The 25,424-nt window shown below is 44.4% G+C and overlaps 2 protein-coding genes and 1 long non-coding RNA gene across 3 annotated transcripts in view; 2 read left to right on the top strand and 1 right to left on the bottom strand.

Annotated features, from left to right (window-relative positions):
* ASAH2 (N-acylsphingosine amidohydrolase 2) overlaps positions 1 to 6,513 on the top strand; it is a 39,601-nt gene extending 33,088 nt beyond the window's left edge. Inside the window, exons 18-22 of the mRNA XM_081912968.1 lie at positions 400 to 495; positions 2,559 to 2,702; positions 3,515 to 3,574; positions 3,854 to 3,942; positions 4,999 to 6,513. Of these exons, the coding sequence (XP_081769094.1) occupies positions 400 to 495; positions 2,559 to 2,702; positions 3,515 to 3,574; positions 3,854 to 3,942; positions 4,999 to 5,173 (564 nt within the window). The 3' untranslated portion in view covers positions 5,174 to 6,513. The remainder of the gene's footprint in view (positions 1 to 399; positions 496 to 2,558; positions 2,703 to 3,514; positions 3,575 to 3,853; positions 3,943 to 4,998) is intronic.
* The window catches only part of LOC309370888, a 238,162-nt gene that overhangs the window by 179,677 nt on the left and 33,061 nt on the right, over positions 1 to 25,424 (top strand). The gene's annotated exons all lie outside the window — the stretch shown is intronic.
* Positions 8,562 to 25,424, bottom strand: part of SLC16A12 (solute carrier family 16 member 12) — a 43,806-nt gene continuing 26,943 nt past the window's right edge. The window contains exons 4-9 of the mRNA XM_081912977.1: positions 21,936 to 22,153; positions 15,565 to 15,668; positions 13,925 to 14,068; positions 11,492 to 12,083; positions 10,405 to 10,664; positions 8,562 to 9,182 (exon numbers count right to left, since the gene is read on the bottom strand). Coding sequence (XP_081769103.1) covers positions 8,935 to 9,182; positions 10,405 to 10,664; positions 11,492 to 12,083; positions 13,925 to 14,068; positions 15,565 to 15,668; positions 21,936 to 22,120 — 1,533 coding nt within the window. The 5' untranslated portion in view covers positions 22,121 to 22,153 and the 3' untranslated portion in view covers positions 8,562 to 8,934. The remainder of the gene's footprint in view (positions 9,183 to 10,404; positions 10,665 to 11,491; positions 12,084 to 13,924; positions 14,069 to 15,564; positions 15,669 to 21,935; positions 22,154 to 25,424) is intronic.

The following is a 25,424-nucleotide window of genomic DNA, read 5'->3' as shown; positions in this document are numbered from 1 at the left end:
ATTGTGGATAGATTGGAAGCCCCATGTGCATATAAAGGCACTTTCCCAAGGTGCCTGTCATCTAGTAATTTAGCAGGAGCATGAAACAACAATAAACCCCAGAGGTTTATTGCTCCCTGTTTTTCTGTTAATGCCACTACACCTCATTACACTCCCACAGGGAGTGGAGGTTATTGTTCCTTGTCCTTGCGCACAGAAGCCAGATCAGAGCGGCCGGTCCTCCTTCACCACCTGAGGCAAAACAGGAAGATGCCACCCTGCCTCTGCCTAGCTTACAGGGGTCACATGGCAACTTCAGCACGTCTCCAGAAGAAGCCACCAGCAACAGCAGGGACAGGCAAGTTCTGAGGCCCTTGATGCCAGCCCAGAACTCAGGTGTTTTCCTATGTCACTTCACAGGTTCAACGATACGAAGGAGCATCCACCATTTTTGGACCACACACCCTTTCTGCTTACATCCAGTCATTCCGTGCTCTGGCCAGGGCTATTGCTAAGGTAATTGTTGAGCTGTACAGATGGGACTCTCTATATCACGGGTGTCAGACACAAGGCCCGCGGGCCAAATCCGGCCCGCCAGACCTCGTCATGTGGCCCGTGTAGCCGCCGCCAGCCACCAGCCTTCACCTTTTATTCTCGCTTGTGCTTTTTTTTTTTTTTTACACAATAAAGTTTACATGGTGCGGCTCCCTACTCGCCTCCCCCCCCCCTCGTCGCTCTCGCTCTTAAGGACGTGGCTGCTGCTTCAAATGTCCCCGTGTCTCTCAACTTGCGCCTTCGTCGTCGGGGGCTGAAGCGAGGCGGGCAGCTTGCTTCTCTCTCCCGCTCACTGCTCGAAAAGAGCAAGCGGAAGGTCAGGGCTCTCCTCGCCGCGGAGGGGGAGTCTTTCTCCTCGGAGAAACTTTTTTATTCCAGCCTTAGATCTTCTCCGGGGATGCTGGATCCCAGTGTGCAAACTCGCCCTGCGGGAGGCATCCTCTTCTCCGCCGCGCTGGATTTCACCAGCCTCTTCCTCTTCATTTCGCCTTCCTCTTCATTTCCCTTCCCTTCCTCTTCATTTCGCCTCCCTCTCCATCTTTGCCTGGCCAGCCTTTCCAGGACCTATGATGCCTGTGTTCTTTGGGAATATGGGGTGGCTGGTGTGGGGGGGTGAGTGGGAGAGAGAGAGAGGCGCGCGCGTGCGCGCACTCCAAACACCCTTAAAATAAATGTAAAGTGGGGGCGGCGATGATGATGGCCGTGATGGTAGGGGGCTGTGTTCCCTGGCACCCCCTCCACTCCCTGCACCCCACCGCCGCCTTCCTCCTCTTCCTCTTGCAATTTCGTGGCAAGCCAAGCAAGGAAGGCGATCTGGCGCCCGGCTCTCTATCTCAGCTCCACAAGTTGGACTCCGCGCCCAGGGGCGGTTCTCCCTGTCCGGCACATGTCAGTCCCGCTGGCACATTCCTGGGAGGAGATCGGACTGCGGCTCCTTGCAGCCCTTCCATCACTCGGTCACACAATTGGGCGGCTCGCTCTCCGCCCTGCCAGCAGCTCCGTCTTGATTTCTCCCTCCCGTCTCGGGGAAGGAAAGGAAAAAGCCGGAGATCCAGTTGCAGGCAGCGTGCTCGCGCTCTTTCGCCTTTTGCACTATGCAATGGCACCCCGAGATGGGGGGGGCAGGGGAATTAGCCAAGGAAAATGAGAGTGCACAAGGCATGTTGATGCTTTCCTGTCAGAGCTCTCTCTCTCTCCCACACACACATTTTATTTACAGCCCCATGCCGTGTATGTTTACTCAGAAGCCAGCCTCACTTTCTTCGACAGGAGTTTCAAGTAAATGCACATAGGATTGCAGCAATCGTCTCATTAGGGCTCATTCTTTGTAACAACTTTGTTTCCTAGTTCTGCTGGATCTCTCAGGGGCCTTTGATACAATCGACCATAACATCCTTCTGGACCGTCTACATTATTACAAAAAACAGTAATAATTGAATGCAGTGACAATAATTTATGATAATAAAGAGTGGACACATAGTCCTACAGATACAACCGGCCCTTTGAGGGTGACCAAACTGCTGATGCGGCCCCCAATGAATTTGAGTTTGACACCCCTGCTCTATATTTAATTGAAACAGAAGTGTGGTCTTTTCTTTTATGTTCTTCAAGGGCTATTTCGTAATGCAGCTTGGACGCTCAGTATTTAGGACCAGCTCTACCATTAGGTAGATGGTGGCAGCGCTAAGCTCTTGCCTCTTCCCTTTTCCATGCATGTACAGTGGTACCTCGGGTTAGGAACTTAATTCATTCCGGAGGTCCGTTCTTAACCTGAAACTGTTCTTAACCTGAAGCACCACTTTAGCTAATGCAGCCTCTTGCTGCTGCTGCTGCTGTGCCGCCGGAGCACGATTTCTGTTCTCATCCTGAAACAAAGTTCTTAACCCAAGGTACTATTTCTGGATTAGCGGAGTCTGTAACCTGAAGCGTATGTAACCTGAAGCGTATGTAACCCGAGGTACCACTGTACATCATTAAGACGCAACAGACCATTGCCATTTCAAAGCAAATTTAACTCATTTCAGGATACTGTTCCGGACTTGCCCAAACTCCCAGAGCCAGTCATTTTCAACATAAGCCTGAACTTTTTGCTTCCTGTTCTTGATGCAAAACCACTTGATAGCAAATTTGGGGACGTCGTACAAGATGCACGGTCAACGTACAGGGTGGTATGTATACCATTTTTTAAAAAATAAAATACTACAATGTTATTCTTTGTACCCATTTTGAACATGGAAATTATGCAGTTTCTTAACTTACATCAAATATACTAATTAAGGATATGCATTTAGGAAATAGAATTAGAAGTTAGAATGGTAGTAGTTCCATTAATATTCATATTGGATTAAATAGACGTGAACCAAAAGAACTCCAAATGAGATAACCCCTTCTTTTTCCACACACACCCTTTCCATAATTATTTAGCTCTACACACACACACACTCTACTCCAACACACACATGATGAAAGTTGGGCAACTGAAGGGGTGTTCCCCCCCCCCATGCTTTTATGTTGGAAGTGGACTTTTTTTGCCCTACTGCGCAGATCTGTGCAAAGTTAGCTTCTGAAATGCAATCTGAATTTTGAAATACAGAAGAACTAAATCTGAATTAACAAAATACAAATGAAAAACATACGAAAGAAATTACGAAAATAATGTTTAACCCCCCCCCCCCAAAAAAGGTAAAAATATAGCCACTACCCTCCATTCCTCTGAGTTCTTTATTGAACCAAAACAGCACCATTTGTGCAACAGAGAAATAACCCCACCCTCTTTTCAAAGCCACTGTACAATACAGCACATTCCTTTATGTCTGTTTAATGGCTGCTACTATAGTAGAGCTGAACAAACACCACCCTAGTGCTCAGAGGGAAGTAGCGATAATCACCTGACCTCCTTGCGCAGGAGCAGTGTTGTGTGGTGTGTACACACAACATAGCGTTCGTTTCCTCAAGAACAATTCTCTCTCTCACACCTCAGGGCGAAATTGTCGATGTTCATTTTGTTGGTGCAAATCCAAGGAATTCTGCGGCAAATATGGTAAGAATCTTCAGGGACAGGTTTTTTCTGGGTTTGTTGGTTTCCAGCCCCCCCCCCATCTCCCTGCGTTTATGTGCAGAGATTTGAGGTGCAAGAAATATGGGGGCATAAGGGATACCGAGAGGAAACAAAGGTGAGGAAGGAATAGCACTGGGAACTTTAAAAACACATTGTTTGAAAAAAAACATTTATGCCAACGCGCCTCTGCAGAGGCAAGTCTCATCTCATGCTTCTCGTGATAATCTCTGGGTCACTGTTCTGTAAACTTTTTTTTTCCAGACCAGTTTCACATTTCTCATAGTAGAGAAATTTGACAATGCTTCCAGAAGTTGGCAAGTAGTGCATGATGATGCCTCATGGGACACCAGGTGAGCCAATTAAAAAATAATAATACAGAGAACTGGCAGGAGTTACATTTTCCTCAAACTGCTGTGGACCACCCTATTCACAATCCTAAAAGCATTGCTTGCAGGTTGCAGCAATCCTTTTTTTAAATGTAAATAGCATCTTTAAGAGGGAGAGGGGACAATTGTAGGCAGGGAGATTTAACCCTTATGCTTCTCTGCCAAAGTACTGTCGAAAATTCCTTGGTACAAGATGCAAGTTCTTCTTGGTTCCAGTGAGAGCTTCTATTCCATTCCAAACAGCAATTTACAGAGCAGTGGCTTTTATTGGGACTACAACCTGGGAGGGAATTTTTCTTTCGAAGCCTCCCCATGTGTCATGTAGCTTGTTCTTGATTATGTCCTCCAAAAGCAATGGCATGCACCTCTGCTTCCAGATTTGTGGAATGCACTCCCCAGGGAGGCTTGCTTGGTGCAATCTTTTATCAAGTTGGGGGCCACCAGACAACTGTATTCCTTTTTGTGCAAAATTATCACTGATGCAGCCTGTTTCATACAGTAGAAACGGGAAATATAAATGTGAAAATACGAAGTCGATGAATTGGCTTATATATAGGTATATTATGTTAACCTTCAGCAATTATGGCTTTAAATGTCTCAACATCTAATTTGAAATTTGTTGCTTGTAATATCAGGGGCCTTGCTCATTCCAGTTGGGCATAGGAAGCAGACACCATGAAATGCAAACTGTGACATTTCAAATAGCGATCTGGACATCCCATAGTCATTAGCTTGCCTACGTTCCAATAAAAAACTACTACCGGTAATTGCCTGCTTGCAATCTCATTTCCCAATCCTTTCCTGAAGACAAGGGACTGGGAAGCACACAACAGGGATCCATTGTGTCCCTTTCTCCCATAGAATCATTGAACTGTAGGGCTAGAAGGGGCCACAAGGCTCATCTTGTCCAATTCCCTGCAGTGCGGGAATATTTTGCCCAATGAAATGTACTTTTCTGGTAACTGTTGCTTGTGTATTCTCTGACTTGGCTTAATCCATCACCCTCACTCTCCCAACCAGGTTCATCTGGCAAAAAGGCAACTGGGGACGAAGCACATCTCAATTACAATGGCACATTCAAAGCAATACTGAACCAGGAACTTACAGACTACAATACTTTGGTCACAGCAAAGAATTGCTGAGCTCAATTCGGGCATTTAATGGCTCATCTTCCACATTTGAAGTTTCAAACTGAAATCTGCAATTGTAAAATTGGTAGCTAGAAGCTGGAATGTTTATCATAAGGGTGATGTAAATAAACGGGAGGTTTTTGTGTAGCAATAGTGGCCATCTCCATCCTTAGCCTCCCAATAGGATTGACTTCTGGTATGAATTCTGTGACCGTGTTCACAGTACTCACAATTTGTTTACAGTCCTCTGCTGTGCAGTAGAAAATGAGATGCCAGGTGCAACAGAGATTGTAGGTTGGTTGTGCAGGGGAATACATTTAAAGGGAGTAAATTTAAAGACAGACACAGCCGGAATATTTGTACCAGCCTTCAAGCATTTCAAATGAAACACAGTTGTTTCTGGTGTCTCATTCTAGCCTGTTGCTCGTTGTACTTATTCTTTAATAACTATTATTTAATAGCATTTTCATAGATCACAGAACTGTAAAGCTGGAAGGGACCCTGAGTCCAACCCCCTGCAATGCAGGAATCGTAGGCCCAACATGGGGCTCAAACTCACAAACCTGAGATCAAGAGTCTCGTGTTCTGCCAACTAAGCTGAAATGCAAATTTATAAGTGGAATAGTGTTCACTGCAGGTGTTCAAAGATTTGTAACACGGGTGCTAAAACATTGCCCCAAAGTTGTGCTGAGCTAAATGAGCTACTGTGAAAACCTACTCATTCTCTCAGGACAGAAAAATATGTCTGTACTAATGCAGCCCTGGCCAACTGGATACCCTCCAATTCCTATCCACCCCAGCCAACACAAGCTGTCAAGGCCTAGTGGGAGTTGTTACCTATAACACCTGGAGGAAGCTGTGTTGGCTACCTAGCAGGGCCTTAGGAAAGCATACTGTGAAAAGTTGTATGGAGGAAACAATGAGTTGTATCCTTGTGGCAGCACCTGCCAGTCCCGGCAATACAATACTGTGTGTCGTGTGAGATCTGAACATCTTTGTGAAAGGAAGAGCAACTGATAACTTGTGGCTGTGGCTGGGGCATGCACACTGCATGGACTGCAGGCACTAACTCCCCTGAGTTACACATGAACACAATTAAATTCAGTAGAATATTTAGCCAAATGTAGCTTTGGGGAAGTGTGTGTTCAGTCTTTGATCACTGGTTTGGTTTGGAAATTTTTATACTGATTAACCTTTTGAAACTGATGAAAGCAAGCTGTTAACTTAATATTAAATTGCCTAGCTATTTATGCAACAGACTCTGATTTACAATGGAAGGATTAGCTCAGAAAATCATCGGTTTTTAGCAGCTAGCAGTGGAATGTCCAAGTGGTGACAACAGACATGTTCAAAGATCAATAGTGGGTTCCTTATATAATTGGGGTGATGGCTCCCAAAGTTTCTTTTGAGAACATGTTGGCTTTACATGTTTAACAGGGAAGAAGAAGAAGAGGAGGAGGAGGAGGAAGAAGAGACAGTCCCACCCACTTAATTCTCTGGTTCTGCACACCACCAGCATGTGTCACCTCATGGATTACCCTTGAGTGACCCAAAAAGTTTCCTCATGGTTTGCTTTAAAAGGAACCTTGAAGAGGTCTAGTAGCCATTTGTAAGATCAACCATTATTGGAATGTCTCTCCTGCATGTAGGTAATCATGTACTAGAATTCTTATTTTTGGCCAATAGAACAGGCAAGGCCCAAAACACACCAACTGTGAACAATGCAAAACCATTTGCCACCTACGTGGGAAGTTATATATATAAAACCGCTTCAGTACAGATGTGCAGATTCCAGCCATGCCACAAAACAGGTTACTTGAAGTGACCACAACTGCAGAGAGAGAGCTGCCTCACACAAACAGGTTGCACCCACATAACTGCACCATGAACAAGGAAATGTGGCCAGCTACGCCTAGAAACAGAGTCACTGCAATGATTTATAATTGTTGTGGTATTAAGCAGGAGATGTGGCTGAAACGCAGAGAAATACCTTCCATTTGTGCTGCATAATTCTGCTTAGTATATGCATTTTGTCAAGCAGTTTTCTTCTGACAGAAAGTATCTTTGTTGGGCAGGGGCTGGATTTCGCTAATATATGCATTCCACGTGCACTTTTCAATCACATGTACTGTACACATTCTCCGTTGGAGAAATACAAGGCAAAAGATGCAAATTTTTAAGGAGCACTGTGTTTCGGCTCACGTATTGTTCAGGAAGTGTAAACTGTGTCTGTTCACTATCAAGATCATCTGAACCCAGAGAATGTTCATTATTAAAAAAAGGTAAAGGCAAAGGACCCCTGGACAGTTAAGTCCAGTCAAAGGCAACTATGGGATGCAGTGCTCATCTCGCTTTCAGGCTGAGGGAGCCGGCGTTTGTCCATAGACAGCTTTCTGTGTCATGTGACCAGCATGACTAAACTGCTTCTGGTGCAATGGAACACTGTGATGGAAGCCAGAGCTCATGGAAACAGTTTAATTTCCCACTACAACGGTACCTATTTATCTACTTGCTTTCGAACTGCTAGGTTGGCGTGAGCTGGGACAGAGCAACAGGAGCTCACTCCATCACGGGGATTCGAACCCCTGACCTTCTGATCGGCAAGCCCAAGAGGTTCAGTGGTTTAGACCACAGTGCCACCTGCATTATTAACACTGGATGTATTCACTGAAGGAATGAAGAATTCATCTGCATCAACTTCAAATGCAAACTGAACTCATTTCTCCCCCATCTCTAGCATGCACTCATCAACAATGAACGTTCTCTGGGTTTTAATATGTGTGCAACTGAGCAGAACAAGCACACAAAGAATTTCAAAGCTAAAATTAACTGCCTTTTAGGAAATCAAAAAGCCTTTAAAATATAGGAACAAACCTTAGTTAAATTTAACGAAGGCCCCTTTCATTGTATTATGCTTCCCAAACAAGAGGGCGAAGCTTACCATAGACAACTGCACTTAAGTGGCTACATCACAAGCAAGAACCCACATGGTTGGATGCATGTACTCAACATATTTGAGTGTGTTTACTTTGCACATCAATACTGCAAAAGCTCAGTATTGCTCAGTAGAAAGCTGCCTCCATACCAGCAATGTCGCAAGAACGCCTTGTGATACTAGAGCCAGCTTCGCTATGAGTTTTTTCAAATGGAAATTCGTTCCTTCCATTCGTTCCCTCTGATTACTACAAATTGTTTTCAGGTGTTTTAAAGAAGAAACCTGTGAGAATCGCCAGCCTTCCAAAAGCCACAACCCAGTTGTTTATCAAATCCAGGCACATCATAAAGCATATTTTGTGACCTTTTGAAATGAAGTTAACCACAGTATAAAGCAGCAGTTCTGCAGCTGAGTTCCTTTGCAGAAGTCAGTAAGCATCTGTTGATTTTCAGAGTTAACCAAAGAACGCATTTAACCTTTTTTCATCCCTGCTTATTCCAGACAAGAGCAGCCACGTGCAAAATTAAAAGGCTTTTTACTGTGTCAACATTGTTTTACACACAGTTTTATCATCTATTTGAATGTCTAGTTTGCCTTCTTTGTGCATGCAGGGCCAACCTCAACCTCCCCCGGCACTGCGATAGAAACTATCTTAACTACATCCTCAGAGAAGAACTTCCTCCTTCTCTGCTACCCTCATTAGGGCACAGGCTTTTTACCTGCTGAAAGGACAGAAAACAAAAGTCCCATGCAAAGGCGCATTCCTTCTCTCCTTTCTTCCAGTGGGGAGGAACATCTTCAAATAGTGTAGCAAGACTTAACAAAAATCTATCTTAGCAAAAGGTTATTGGGTACGCTAAGGAGAGGGGGAGGGCCCTTTCAAGCACGTTGTCATCTTTTGCTATGACTGTTTGCCTCACTGGCCAGCAGCTCCACACCTCTGGGATCTAATTCTCTAGTTACAGAATAGACAATGGCTCCATTTGTCCAGCTTGGTTGCTTGGCCCCAGGCCTCAAGGGAGTCCGTTTCGCCTTCTTGGCTAGTCTTGCGCAACACAGTAGCATCGAGCTGAATATCATGGAAAACCCACACAGCAGAAATGAGGCCATGTAGTTGCCAGTAGTGTCCACAAGCCAACCTGTAGGGAAAGATACAACATTGCTGCCATTATTATTATTATTATTATTATTATTATTATTATTATTATTATTATTATTATTATTTCAATTTATATCAAATGATTCCAGGGCAGTGTACAATATTAAGAATGCATTAAAAGGTAAAGATAAAGGGACCTCTGACCATTAGGTCCAGTCGTGACCGACTGGGGTTGCGGCGCTCATCTCACTTTATTGGCCGAGGGAGGCGGCGTACAGCTTCCAGGTCATGTGGCCAGCATGACTAAGCCTCTTCTGGCGAACCAGAGCAGCGCACCCCGTCGCGGGGATTCGAACCGCCGACCTTATGATAGGCCTTCTGATAGGCAAGTCCTAGGCTCTGTGGTTTAATCCACAGCACCACCTGTGTCCCTATGCATTAGGGAGCACCTAACCCTTATGACTGCAAAGGTCATCCTTGAAAATGTGTTGATGGTACCTGGTGAAATCTCGAAAGCCAGAGGACATGCTGAGCAATATGACAGGCAGGGCTTCCACTCTCTACATTGCTAGGTACAATGCAACTAGAAGCAGCAGGAGGTATTATCAACAACCTCTGTATCCCATGGTCATCTGCATGGATGTGGGTTGCCCCGCTTTGTCCTCAGAACAATCCCATGAGGAGGGATCAGGCTGAGAGTGACTGAGTCCTAGTCCCCCAATGAGCTTCACAGCTGAGTAAGAGTTTAAACCCAGACCTGCCAGACTGTTTGGTCTGCATAGCTCATATAAGGCGAATGGTTCCAATTTCTTTGGCAGATAATTTGAGTTGCCTTGACGCAGACATTTGGTGGCAGCGGCAAACGCTACTTCTAAATAGCAGCACAAGAGTATCCACGGGTGGCCTTTGCATTAGAGCAGTTAAGGAAAACAAGGTGTGATTTCGCACTGAAAGTTCACAGTGAGAGAATGAAGAAAAATACCCAGAAGACAATGAAGAACTCTGTTCAGATCTGTCACATATTACTGCAACAATGCAGTATGGTGTCTGCTGTTTTGTTTTTTTTCCCTCTTAACTGGACCTCTCTAGGGTCCTCTTTCTTGCATTTGCCTTGCATACAGAAGGAATGTATTGCCCTCTGGTGTTCAGTTTAGTGCAAGAGGAATCCAAACAGCAGTTGGAAAGAAAAGGAAGGAGCCGGTAAAGCCATGTACCTGAGATTCATACATAACTAGGGAAGCCGATTCACATACAAAACTGACCTGCAACAGGTGGGCTGATTAGGTAGGGTATTGCATGAAGGAAGTACACCACCCCAAGGGCAGATGACAAGGAAGCCGTGCCCACCACGTCCGCGGTCACCACTGGGAGAAGCGTGATGTAGGCTCCATCGAAATAGCCGAAGGTGAAGGAGAAAGGCACAAGGAGCGGAAAGCTCTGGAGCACCGGAAGGAAAAGGCAGCACAGGCCATCCATCCCCACCGCAAAGAAGTAGCAAACATAACGATACTTCTTCAAACACCTGCAAGGCAGTAGGCAAGAGAGTCAGTTGCAATGAAGTAATATTTATTTCATCTGATATCTGTGATCTTCACTGTAGCTGGGGTCTGTCTATCTATCTATCTATCTATCTATCTATCTATCTATCTATCTATCTATCTATCTATCATCTATCTATCGGCAACTCCATGGGCTGATCCTCATGTTTTCTGCCTGGACATGCTCTGTTGCATTTGTTGGATTTTTGTCTCCTTTGGTTGTGGACTCTAGCCTGTAATAAAAGGGTAAAGGACCCCTGGACAGTTAAGTCCAGTCAAAGGCGACTATGGGGTTGTGGCACTCATCTCACTTTCAGGCCAAGGGAGCCGGCATTTGTCCACAGACAGTTTTCCAGGTCATGTGGCCAGCAGGACTAAACTGCTACAGGCACACAGAGGACCATGACAAGTGCCAGAGGACACTGAAACCTTCCTGCTGCACCAGTACCTATTTATCTACTTGCACTGGCATGCTTTCGAACTGCTAGGTTGGCAGGAGCTGGGACAGAGCAACGGGAGCTCACCTCATTGTGGGGATTCGAACCGCCGACCTTCCGATCAGCAAGCCCAAGAGGCTCAGTGGTTTAGACCACAGTGCCACCCTTGTCCCAACTAGCCTGTAATATTTAGCAGCGATACGCAGTCCGAGATGTACTGAATAAAATGGGTACCACAATAAAATTGTTAATGCTGAAGGGGGGAGGAAGGAAAGATGCACTCTTCTTGACATGGAAAATAATCCGTGGGGCATGCAATGGGGGTCGTCATCCCACATCACCCAGCTTTCTATGTCATCGCTCTTGGCCATTACCGTCTATCTGTCAGCCATCCAAAAGTGATGTTGCCGATGATGTCGACGACCCCAAGGATGGACATGAGGAAGGCCGCCTGCTGATGACTCATCCCGACCCTTAAGGCATAAGGCACCAGGTAAACGAAGAGGGGGCTGCAGCCGTAAGCCATGAACAAGACGGACACCGCGAGCACCACAAAGTCCGGCATCAGCAGAAAGTGGTACTCCTGCCATGAGCACTGGCACAGGTATTTGTGGGACCAGACTTTGATCAGAGGGGAGCAGACCGACCACTGCGTCAAGTCCTGCTTCTGTGCTTCCGGCCCAAACTCCTGCTCCGGGAAGTCGGGCACGCCCTTGCGGTCCTCTTTGCCCGCAACCGGTCTCATCAAGGCACCGCAGACGCAGAGGTTTAAAACAAAACCTCCCAGGATGAGCAAGGCTCCCCGCCAGGAAAACTGTTCAATTAGGAGCTGGACCACCGGGGCCAGGATGAAGGTGCCAATGCCGCTGCCTGACATGGCCATCCCATAAGCCAGGGCTTTCCTCTTGTTGAAATAGTTGCCCACCATGGCTATGGCTGGTGAATAAGAAAGTGCAAATCCCAGGCCTGGAAGAAGAAAATCACAAACACAAGCAAAACACGATTTGTTAGCAATGCAGATTCCATCACTGTTTCTTTTCTCTGTTAACCATGCAAGAGGCCAATGAGATCAGCATAAAGAAAATAGCCCTCCTTCCATAGTTTGCTCTCAGATTTTTGCTATGTTCAAGAGGCACACTGAACTGAGGGCTCGCCATCATATCTTGTAGCAGTGAGTTCCATAGACGGTTCTCATAGTAATTGTCATTCAGGAAGCTGCCAAGGCACGAAGGAAATCTGCTAGTACAAAGTGCTGGTTATTTTTGGGCAATAGCTGAGCTGAAGGCTGATACTGAAGCACTCGCACAATATGTGCCATAACAGGGACCTTTTTTTTCTTAGCAAACAAGCTATTGGCAGCATTTGAGTACAGCATTTCTACAAAATTGTTATTAAACTGCAGGGGTCTGTGCACTAAGCTCCCATCACCGTGGCTATAATGTGAGTTTTAACAAGTCAGCAATTTCTGTGTAAACATTTCTGTTCCTAATTTTTTAAGAAAACGAACTAGCAGAACATTGCAGGTTATTTCACACACACACACACACACACATGCGCACACACACACACACACGGCTGAATTCGCTGGGGATGATCCCAGGCAATATAATCAGCTGAAGATGCTGGTTCCACATTAAATTTAGCGAATTAACCACAGAAGGTTAACTGGTGTGCTTACTTCACACTGTCACAATGTGTGGCCTTTAATTGGGGAATCATGTAATCACTTGAAATCTGATGAATTTTCAGAATCCAGAGTTTGAGAGGCAGAATTTTCAGCTACAGACTTGAGAATCTTAGTGAGAAATAGTGGGAAATTTGACCAGAACTTCAAAAGGTGTCATTGGTGACCCTCACATTGTAACACCAACATTTGAACAGTCATAGGCAAACAATTATGGCATTCCACCAAAACAACAAACCTGCATTTCTGAATTTCAAAATTAAGATCCCATTGTGATTTCCAACATTTGAATTTGTAATCTGAGGATCCATGTCAGAATTATTATTATTTTCAAAAGTAACCTTGGCTTTGTTCTGATTGTTTCCTTCATATTCCTGATTTTGTTGACCAGGTTCCCTCCTTTTCCCCTCTCCACATCTCACCATAGTTATGGTTCTCACTGTATGGCTTTGTTCAAGTCACTGTCTCCTTACCTCAGTTCCCAATCTGTAAAATGGAATTATGGTGTCCTAATTCAAATACGTAGTTGGGAAACAGACAGCTGGTCATACGTAAAAGCATAAGATATTCTGATCCATTAACAGATATGTCCACTAATGGAGGAGGAGGGGAGAGTTTCCACACACACCCCACACCCCATCTCTCCTCCTCTCTGCAGCCTTCAGTGTTCCCCCACAAATATGCTCTGAGGGGTCCCTCAACCCTCCAAGACAGATTTTCAGGGACTACCAGAGCCTGCAGGTGGAGAGAGAATCAGCCAACATCATCTCCTCTTGTCCTCCATTAGTGGGTGCCTCTGGTGAAGCAACAGCACCAGGACGACCAGCTGGATTTTGGGCAGCGGCTGCAGCCCTAAACACACACAACACACAAACAAGTCAAATTAGTCTCCTGAGCAACATGCATGGAGCTCTGCTGCAAGGTTGCAGTTCTCTAGATGCCTATCTGGGGTTAAGTCTCAATGAATTAAGCAGCAGAGCCTATTTCCCAGAAAAATGCACAGAACTGGGCTCTCAGAGGAGGTTCCTGAAGCATGGAGAATAATAGTATCGATGCTACAATAATAACAGCAATAGTAATAGTAATAGTAGTAGTAGTAGTAGTAGTAGTAATAGTATGATACCTGTAAGAATTCCTAAGGAAAGGTAAAGATGCTCTAGTCTTGTGGCAAAGGAGCTCAGGATAAGTCCAGCAGATGCAAGAAGTCCTCCCAGAATGATGCCCACTTGGCAGGAGAGGTGATTGCTGATGAAACTCCCCAGTGGAGCTTAAAATGAAAATGAGGCAGTCAATGGGGTGCATCCCCATTTGAACACATGTACTTTCACATGGACAAGCATGCACATTGGGGATAGATTTCTGTGTACTAAAAAGGGATACACACATATCTGTGGTGCTCCCAAATCAAACAGAGAGAAAGGCTGCCATGGGTTCTGCACCCTACCCTCCATAAAGCTTTCAACCATGGCTGTTTCCCTTCAAAAAAATTAAAAATAAATCAAGAACGGTGGGGAGGGGGATAAAAGAAAATATTAGCATCCGCTCTAGAGCCCAGGTGATCTGTGCATTTAAATTAATAACACACTCCCTAAGTTATGTTGAAATGTTATCCTCCGATGAGGAAAAAATAGGTTCTATGCCCCATGATGACTCTGTGCATCTCATAAATGAAATGTGGGTAGAGATTATCTCATAAGGGAATTCTCAGTGAGTGATGGTTTCCAGATGGGGAAGCAATAGACATACGGGTCAAAGGAGCCCATGTCATCCCCTTCCCAGGTGACACTTGACAATAGATGTGAGTTGGGATGAGCAGATTGGCCTGTTTCTACTCTGTCTCAGTTCTAAACATACCCATTCATAAATCTGTTCTGTCTTTTTTCCATGCTGGTCTGTGAATTTTTTAAACGTACTAAAATGTTATTCAGAGTAGGCTCACTGAAGTGAATGGGCTTAACTCATTTCAGTAGGTCTGCTCTGAATAAAACTTAAGTCAAATACCACCATTTTTTAAAAGGTCTTTCATGGAAAGAAGTGCCAATTCTCTTCTGCTTGCGCAAATATGGCTTCGGAGGCCAGGAAGTGAATTGTACCCTGTGAGTTTTGCATTTCAGCTTGTGTAATTACAGTCACACCTCGTGTTACATTTGCTTCAAGTTGCGGCTTTTCAGGTTACAAACGCGGCCAACCTGGAAGTGTTTACTTCTGGGTTCGCCGCGCACACAGAAGCAATCTGTGCGCTTCATGCATGTGCAGAAGTGCTCTATTGCGCTTTGCGCACACGCAGTAGCGACACTCTACTTACAGACCTTTGGAGTGCGAACGGCACCATGAAACAGATCACATTCGTAAGTAGAGCTACCACTGTAGTCCAAAACAAAGTGATGGGAGTGCATCCTAAAAGTTTCTCCAATCAGTACCTGCCTTAAACTTTAATTCCCTGATTACTAAAATGCATATTGTGTATTTTAAACCATAACAGGAAAGCAGTGCACTATAAATGAAATGAAACAACTGGAAACTGGAGAGATTGTGTGGAATTGCTTGTTCTGATCATCAGGCAGGTCTAAACCAGAAACTCTGCTCATTTAGTTCTGGTTTTTTTATGACTATGTATCAAACCGTTACTAAAAGGAGATGTGCAGCACAATCTTATGCATATTTGCCCAGAAGGAAGTCCTACTGAATTGAATGAGACTTTTAGGCATAGGACTGCAGCCTAAAAGTACTTCACCCATACACACAATTGATCCAAATACTCACCACAAAACATTGTAGCACAGTCTACTATGGAATGGATCCAAGCTGTCCGGGCATAATCTTGAGCAAAGTAAGTCTGGAACTCCACAAAAAAAATTGAGATGCACCTGGAAAACACACACACACATTTAATTCAACATGTTATGCTACTGCAGTTAAAGAATAAATGGAAACTAACTTAAGATGTATGGTGGATTCCAAGTGAAAGGCAGAGAGTTGATTCAACATGGTTCCTTGTGCTTTTTGAGCTAGGGATGTCAAAGCAAGGGAAAGGGGAGTGGAAATTGCCATAATTCATGTGTTCACCCGAGGGCAGGAATGGAAATAATAGAAATGAATATGAGCACTATTAGCTATCTATATCTATGTATCTATCTATCATCTATCTATCTATCTATCTATCTATCTATCATCTATCATTTATCTATCATTTATCTAAAGTTAAGTAACATTCATGGAGCTTTAGCCAACAGAATACTCCCCACTGCTCAACCAAAAAACCCCAAATTGAGGCACAGAGGGATTGTGTGTGTGTGTGTTTTATTAAATTTCCTGTTTTATAATTTCAGATAAACATTTTACATACTTAAGATATCACCGACTTCCCTTCTTCTCTTTTCATGGTTCATTTTACATATCTTATATCCCTGCATATTTTACAAAAACTATACCAGTCAGTTTTCCATTATTACATCCATCAAAACTTATTTACACCATTGAATTTATCTTAATACTGCCAGCATTTTCAGATGTACACAATTATTTTCCATATATTCAATAAACCTTTTCCAATCTTCTTTAAACGTATGTTCTTCTTGTTCTCTTATTCTATATGTTAAGTCTGCAAGCTGTGCATATTCTGTCAACTTAAATTGCCAATTTTCTTCGGTTGGGACCTTGCTCGTTTTCCATTTTTGGGCTAACAAAGCATGGGCCGCAGTTGGTGCATACATAAACCACCTTTTCTTACACGTGGGAATTTCAGTCTGAATTATCCCTAACAGAAAGAACTCTGGGGGTTTTTGGGGGGGGAGTAATTTTAAACTTTTTTTTTTCAATTCATTATCAATCATTTCCCAGTACTCTTTTACCCTTTTCCATGCCCAGACACAGAGGGATTTTCAAGGGGGTAGGGGAAGTGAGAGTTGGGGCCCCTGTGTGCTGCCAACAACAGTTTCTTTGGTTTGAAAATATGCCCCCAGGTCGCAAAAGGTTGGTAACTCCTGATAATCAAGCAGCCCTACCATTAGCAAAGCAAGGAAACCTGAAAATTTTACAGATTTCTTTTTTTGGGGGTGGAGATTAGTATTTAAGAATGTCAAATTGTCCATTTCTCCTCACCAGTGTGTGGACTCCATTTAGTTTTCACTTTGAGGGCACCAAGGAGCCTTGGAATGTCTTTGGGCTCAAGGCCCAGTTTGTTATTTCAGGGAGACTTATTTTTAATAGAGTAAGAAGAGCCCTGCTGGATCAGGTCCATGGCCCATATACTCCAGCACCCTGTTCTCATAGAGGCCAGCCAGATGCCTCTGGGAAACCCACCAGCAGAACCTGAGCCCAACAACACTCTCCTCACTTGTGTTTCCTAGCAACTGGCACTCAGAGGCCTACTGCGTCTGACTGTGGAGGCAGAATATGGTCCTCGTGGCCAATGGACATTGACTATTTAGCCATGGATTTTACCCTGTTGTGAGGGTTACTGGGCACCTTCTTTCAAATAAGCCCTCAAATATTTCCCTCAAAGAGAAATGAGAAAGATTGTTTCTGTAAGAAACAGGAGGGTGACGGTGGCTGACCGTCTTTTGTGTAGTCTCAGACTAAAGCTCCTATCCCAGGTATGCACAGAGCCTGTACATGCACAGGTGCATTGTTCTGAACAACACAGATCTACTGAGTGGTGTTCTTATGAAGGAATACGAAATGGAGCTTGAAGCTTATAATGTTTATGTCCGATTATTGTGATCTATACATCAGTTTTCTCTGTTCTGTGCAAGACACACACACACAAGAGGTGTGGATTAAAAAGGCTTTTCTCCATTTTAGATAAGACATTCCCCTTGCTTCATACAGATAAACAAGCTTCCTCCTAGGAAAACTGCAAACATGACAGAAAACTGCCCTTCCGAGGGGCCCGTGTGTGCACAACTGATGATTAATGGCAGTGTTTGTTTCAAGCTCATCGTGATACAGCATTAACTGAAACACATTCACCTCTGAAAAACAACTCAGAGCTGTCTTTCCGTGCCAGCTGATTTGGCTGGAACACCGAGGCCCATTTTCATGTGCTCCCCAGTTGTGTCATCTGTCACACTTGGTATAGCTGCAGGATATTCCTCCTGGTCCATGTTCTGAGGCTTCAGTCTCTTTCCTCTAGACAAGTTAGCAGACACAGCCTGCAATGTTAAATATTTGGCTGGACGTTTCTGCCCTTCTTGGGTTGGTGGGAACAAAATTCCATGTATAATTCTATTTCTTAAAGTTTTATCATCAGGAAGAAAATGGAACTGAAGCCACATTTGCAAACCAACAGAGACAGGCTTGCCTAAATCTCCTCCACACTTCGGGGCCAAATGCATTTTAATTTGTGCAATGCACTCTGGAACAGTCCTTGCACAGTTTGTGAAAAGCGGCTCTGAATCAGTGTTGTAGTTTGCATGATATGTGTTATGTGGTTGAAGAGCAACACCTGGAGGAATAATTTTGTCTCCAAAACACATGTGTATTATGCAAACGCTGAACGCTGGCCAATTTTTTCTTCTTCTATTTTCTATTTTGAAGGAAGGCCGTATCAGATATTTTCTGAATATCTAAGATGCTTGAAGAGTATATATAGAGAAGGGGCCTTCTTGGGTCACTCACCAGTCTCACTGAGGGTAGTCGTGGAAAGGGATTGCACAACCAATGTCTGAGACATGAGTCATGTCAGGCAAGTCCTCAAAAAACAGGGCAGAACCAAGAAACCTGCTGTCTTTCTGTCCCTCACGTTGCCCACCGAGACAAAACAGCATACAGCTCATCAGGCATGTGCAGCAGTCCCACTGGATAGGGGTCTTTTTTATTGAACAAATATAATTATTAAACAAACTTAATAATTACTTTTTGAACAAGTGTAAATCATATTACAAAGTGTCTTGGTCATGGGAAATATTTCCTAAACTGATGTGTCACGTTCTGCACAAGGTGGCTCACATCAAAATTATAACTTTTTTAAAGAGTCACCAACTGTCAGGCATGGAGAGTCCTCCACTCCCTTCGGAAACGTCACAGATAAGAATTAATGAGCAGTTGATAGATTTATAGTCCTTCTATTCCAGCTCTCCGCAAGGAGGGCAGTTGGCTAGTCTAATTCTCCTTCCGACTTCTGCAGCATTTTGGGTGTCAATGGGAAGTTTGTCCCTCCCTCTGACTCCTTTGCTCTCTGATACATTTGGACCTCTGAGTCCATGGTGAACGGGGGGGGGGTCCCCTACACTCTCAAGAGACATCTCAACTTGATGCCCCCTCTCTTCTGGTTCTCTTGTCATTATGTTGAAACTAGCTAACTCCTCCCTAAGCTGTTCAGCTCCTGTCTCTCTCTCTCTGCTTCTGAACATGTGGACAAGGAGGGAGACTCTTCCCCCTCCAGCTCTCCATTGGAGAGAAGCTGGTCTGCCATAGAATGCATTCTCCAGTACTCACCTTCAGACCATTCCCTGACACCAACATTGCAACCAATCAATCAACATCAACAACGGTTGGGGCAAAAACAACTCAGAATACAGGTGGCAATAATTTTGTGTGCATTCAAGCAATGTGCAACCACCAATGCACGGGTCCTTTGGGACAGGGGTGGAATGGGTTTGCGTTTGCTCCGCTGACATGCATGAGGGCCAAGAACACCTTTGGGTGTCGCCTGTACAGGGCAAGACAACCTTTGAAAAATCAAGGGGGAGCTGGTTTGCCAGGATTTCATTATGCAGAGACTTTGACAAGGTGGCAGTGCTAACAAGAGGTCGTCCTCACCTTGGTTCTTCCATTTGCCATCCTCTTGCATAATTTTTGGAAAGGTTGTGAACTTAGGCCAGTGCTATCACTAAGCAGAGTAAGCCTCAGACAGCAAGATTAGGATGTGATGAAAGAGCAGCAAGTTGTATAAGCTGCTTAATCTGTTATTGTATAGAAAAGACCCTTGTGGCCTCGGGTGCTAAGACTAATTTTAGTTATTTAAAGTACTGTTATCAGCCACCCCAACCTCTGCTGAGCAGTGCAAGATACAAGGGTCTTGGCACCCAACCAGGGCTTATGTTTCCTTTAGGCACAGTGGAGGCTGTAGGGTCTTTATGAAATATGGTTTGTTATTTACACCTGAGTCTGGATGGAGAGAGGGTTCTGAGCATCACATCTCAAGAGGGACTTGCTTGCTACAGCGACACAGCACTGGATTTAAATGCAACCAAAACATAATTCCTGTGTCTCCTCCATACAGCTTGTCCATCCCTCGGCCCACATGACCTCTAGCCCCCCCCTTCTTCTTCCCCAAAACCCTTGCTAAAAATGCAAGCCAAGCCTCGTTTTTAAAAAAGGACATTTTCCCCTGTGGTGACATCACGCCCACTGTTACCCTGGCAACCTCATTTGCTCAGCCTCAAGAATCTGACTGGTCATCAGCACCTTTGTATTCCTTAACAAGTCCCCACCCCAGGCTATGCCCAGGTCTGGAAAAGGAGCTTATTCTGCAGTTTTACTAAATCCAATGCCAAAAACAGTACTTTTAAGTTGCCTTGTAAAGGTCAAACACCACCACCACCGCAAAGGCAGATTACAAAAGAAAATGCAATACAGTACAATTGCAATTAAAACCTCACATTTATTAATAAAAGCAAGAAATGCACACATAAATTATCCAAGCAAAACTGCTACAGGAAAATAATCTCAGAAGGAAATCAGAAGGAAACAAAGGAGGGTATCCAGGGCTCTCCTGGATATGTATGACGATGGGGTTTCTAGAAATGTGAGGCCACTGTGGCCTCCCTCTTATGCTCTCCACCCTCTCAGTGGCAGGCATGTGAGGGCCTCCGTTGCAGATCTTAACATATGGACAGGCTGCAAAGGCAGTCCTCAAAATAACTCAGATCCGAAGCATTTAAGTTTTCAAAGCTAAGGTGCCTAACTCTGATTCCCAATGGTTTGATCTGCTCCCCGCCCCCCACAAATTCTTCTGTCCTGCTCAAAATAGATTCCCAAGAGCCCACCAATTTTGAAGGTGGCAGCAAAATGGAAAAAAGTTGGCACAGTGCTGAGGTGGGCAGAGAAGCTTCAGCCCCGTGCCCTGATGGGGATGCAAACTGCTCCCTTTTAAATAAATGTAACCACCTCATTTTGAATTGGCAATGCACTGGCAATCAGCATAAGTGCCTCGTGAACCAATTGCCAGGCTCCTAACAGGACACAGCCAGCTGTTTTCTGTACCAATTGAAGTCATCTGGTTGGCTGTACCGAGAAGAGAACATTGAGCACTGGCCTGATCCAGCAGGGATCTTCTTATGTTATTGGCAGTCTTCAAAGACAGTCCTATGTGAAGCACGTTGCAGAAATCCAGCCCGCATATCACTAACACTTGGATAACTGAGGCAAGGTCAGACTGGTGCACAGTTGGCATACCAGTCTAAATGGTAAAAAACACTCCTGGCTGCTATCACCACTCGAGCTTCCCCAGTTGGCATGGAGAACTCCAGAATTCCACTCTTTGTCCTCCAGGGGAAGTACATGTCCAAACAGCACTGGTTGCAAGCCTCCATCCACTCACTTTATCTGGATGGAACCCATCCTGTCTGGATTCAGTATCAGCTTGATGGCCCTCATCCACTCTATGGGTTGACTAACTCAAAGCCAACAAGTTCAGTAGTGTACTCAAGAGTATGACACAGCTGGCTACAACTCTACATGTCTTAGCGGCTCTGCAGAGGAAGGTACCATCATGTATCAGGGATGCAGAGAGATGTCACATCCATAGTTCAATGCACTCCCCTCAGGTGATCCACCTGGGTCTTTCTCAATGTATGTGACACACTTTTAATGCTGCCTTAGCAAAGCAATCCTGCTGTTATTAGACTTAGTTGGGAGGAACTTTGAGGATCATCTAGTCCAATCTCACGCAATACAGAACTATGCAGCTGTCCCTGTGACCTTGGTTTTATCAGCACCGTGCTCTAACCAACTGAGCTATCCAGTGGACTGCTGTAATCATTCTGCAGATAACGTGGATAAGAAGTGTCCAGATGAATTAATTAACATCCTCCATTCCTGGACCACGAGGTAGCATTTCCCACCGCTTTCAAGCAGGGGATAACAACAACAAAAGCTGGGTGGAGAATCACACCCATAAACGCCCTTACCTTGTTACAGCTCTCGTGCAGATAGTAACAAGGAAGCAGCCGATCACAATCATCCACCCCCAGCCACCATCGGGAGGGGAGGCGCTTAAACCTTTCCTTGGTGCAGCCATGGCTGGGATAGGGAGTCTTCCTTTCTGTCCAGAGTCACTCTGCAAGACCTGCCAGTTGACAGGCAAGGCATGCATGGAATGTTACCTGGCACATGGGTTATTTGACATCTGAAACAAAAAAGCAAACAAGAAACAATAGGGAACAGATCAAAGCAAACCACGCATGGCTCTGTCAAAGGCCACTATCAAATAGTTCAATGGAGAGGCAAGCTTTATTGTTTAAAGTTAAGCTTTTTATTTTTAACTCCCAACAACCACAGGAGTAAATCCTATGCATTGTTGGCAGCAGCTGACTATGGGCCATATTCGCCACTTTAATCCAGAGTCACTCCATTGATCTCACTTCATGTTCTGCCTCACCCATAACAGTTGGAATCTCTGTATCTGACAGAAAATCTATCATCAGAATATTTTTAAATCATAGCACGTTAACATTCAAAATGCATTTGAATGGACTGAATCCTGAACTGCAATGTCCTGTTGTTTTACTTCGATACTTGGGAACTGGTGAGGTGAGGTGGCTTAGAGTCCAGTCCACAAACCAATATTTACTCAGATGTTCCATTAACATCACTAATTCCTAAGTAACCATGCACAGGATCACAGCCTTAGATGTATGATAGAACATCTGTGTTCATGTAAGGAGGAGGAGGAGGAGGAGGCGGCCTCACAGGCTAATCTTCCAGAAGTGCAGAGTAATGACTCTTAAAAGGTATGCATGCAACTTTCATGGCTGAGACAACAGCATTTCGCCCCAGTGGTGGTGGTGGCGGGGGGGAAGCAGTTAACGTCTTTCTAAAGTTGGGAAGGGTAGAATGTCAAAGGCATAACTAACATCAAACAGCCCAACTGTCAAAAGTGCCTTTGAAGATCATCTCCCTTATAGCTTTGCGTGAATGAGGAACTATATCGGCAAGCTGGAATTTAAAGCCAGACCAAAGATGGGCACCACTAAATCCCAAAGACAGCCAGCCAGTTTCAAATGCAGTCTCTGCAGAAAATGCTTCCTTTTCCTAGACCCATTCCCTATTTGTTAGTTTTAAAAGCTTTTATACTGTATACAGTACTTTTTAGGTTAAGTTGCCCCTCAGAGGAGTTTTACAACCATGTTCAAATATAAATCCATCAAATCCAAAGGAGAAGCCAGTAAAAGAAATAAAATATCCAGTTTGGTTCCAGTCATATGCAAGCCAGCATACCAACAGAATAACCCAGGTATCTCTAAAGAATGTGACGTTGTTCATAGTTTTATTCAAATGGGTTTATCGTGGTTTTATTATTGTTGGGATTAATTGTGCTGTAAATCGCCATTAGGTGAACAGTGGTAGGCAAATTTACCGAACGAAAGTGAATAAAACACCTTAAACCTTCATCTAAAAACCCACACAACCTCTTTCATTGGACCTGTCAGTTGCCTGTCTGTACTCCTGTCAGGGCCCAATTTTAGAGTCTTATTGGACAGCGGTAGGAAGCTGTGTTGAAAGGATTCCCAGTTCTCAGAATTCTCAGTTCCCAAAATTCCCTGGGGAAAACCTTAACAATTAAATGGATATAAAATCCGCCTCATAGATATGAATGGATTTTCTAACTGTGGTGTTGTATAGTTCTCAGAATTCTCTGGAGAAAGTCTTAACAATTACACTGACAGGAAAAACCTCCTCATATTTATGAACTGTTATTAGTTCATAGTATGGATATGCCCCCTTGTTCATCTGAGAACAAGGGAAATGGCTTCCAGGTCAGAGAGCCTAAATTATCTGGAGAAACCCTGGAGCTAAGACACTACCACACTTTCCACTACCTTACTCAAGCAAAAGCACTTCATTTGAACCATCAACATTAGCATTCTGTTGCTTTGTTGAAAAGGATGTTTCTTCCCCTGCTGAATGAAGAATTCTTTAAAAAAAAAAAAACAAATAAGCAAAGCTGTCTGGTATGTGATATAGTTTTCCTTGGAGGGAGACCTAAAATAGCCCAGCTGCAGCCTAATCCTTTAGTGGTTGAACACACAATATTCCTGTTGACAAGAATCACAGGCAGTCCCTTGAAACCTTATCCAATGCCATTTCTAGGAGGGAACTGAGTCCATTTCAAGATAAACAACGATAAGCAGCTTGGAAGAAGCTTTTAGTTCCATTTCAGCTTTATTAGCACTGATCTTGAGGCCAACTCTAATGTTATGGCCCCACATCATAACTACCAATAAAGTACCAGGAATGTGCCCAGGACTCGCATTTGTAATAGCTTGCGCAATGGTCCCTACCTTGACAGAACTCTGGTGTGGTGCCAGCCAGGCCAGGACTTTGGGGCAGAGGGCCAAGGTCCCATTCAGTGGAATGAGCTGCTCATAACAGGCAGCAGTTCTGCACATTTCCCTATACCAGTATATCTGTGCTGGGTAGAAGAGTCTTTCATCCAGTTGTCAAGGGTCTCCGTTCTTTATTTTTAAAACTGTGATCATTAAAGCTGCCTCGTATCCTCTGCTGCGCATCAAGTGCCCTGCTTGAACATATACACCAATTCCAAGCAAGATGTGGCTCTCAGATCAACAGGAGATCTGGCAGGAAAGTGCTTCCTAAGAATCTCAACATTTTGCATATTAACTTTTATGCATGACTTGTTTTAAACATTTACATTCCATTTCCCTCAAACGTTTCTATAAAAGCTGCTCCTTTATACATGCAACCACACCAAAAGTGGAAGAGAGGTTCAGAAGATGGGTGGTGGGATGAAAAGGAGGGCAGGATTCCTGGCACCTTTAACAGATGTAGAAAAGCAGGATTGCAGCAGGTATAGCAGCCCTGCTCCCCCTTCCATCCGACCACTCTACTCAAACTGTTTTAAGTGCCGAGAGAAAAATCGGTCTGTATCAGTGCTCCACATGCATCCAAGATTATTTCCAGTGTCCTTATGACATAGTGAACATTAAAATGTCAGTACCTAGCTTTCCCCAATCTAATCCAGATTTACCCTACCTGATGGAAATCCAATGAGTTTTTAAAAAAGAAAAACCTGTTGCCATAACAACCCATTGTCATGTTTCTGGAAGTGCCCTAAAAGGCATCCCAATCCCCACCCCAATAATGGTGTGTTGCCTTTAACTCATGCCTGTTTCCCCCTATGCCACGCTACTTGCTTGTCAGACAGAATGATCCCCTCCTCCTCTCTTCCAAGTGCTGTTTTGGGGGCTCTCCCAGCTCTCCGATGAGGATTTGGGGGAGATGGAGGGGAGGGAGCCCCACTGCACGAGAGGAAGCCATTGCACTGGTTTCTGCTAGCGTGCCAGCTAAATTTAAACCAGTCCTAAGGGTTGTCTTCAACCAAGTCTTACTCAAAGTAGACCCACTGAAGTTTATTGACTAACTTCGGTTCATTAATT

Source organism: Podarcis melisellensis (genome assembly GCF_964234715.1).
Source record: "Podarcis melisellensis genome assembly, chromosome: 5".
In the NCBI taxonomy this organism is placed as follows: domain Eukaryota; kingdom Metazoa; phylum Chordata; class Lepidosauria; order Squamata; family Lacertidae; genus Podarcis; species Podarcis melisellensis.
Note: the sequence above shows the minus strand (reverse complement) of the source record. Positions and strands in the feature narration are given on the sequence as shown.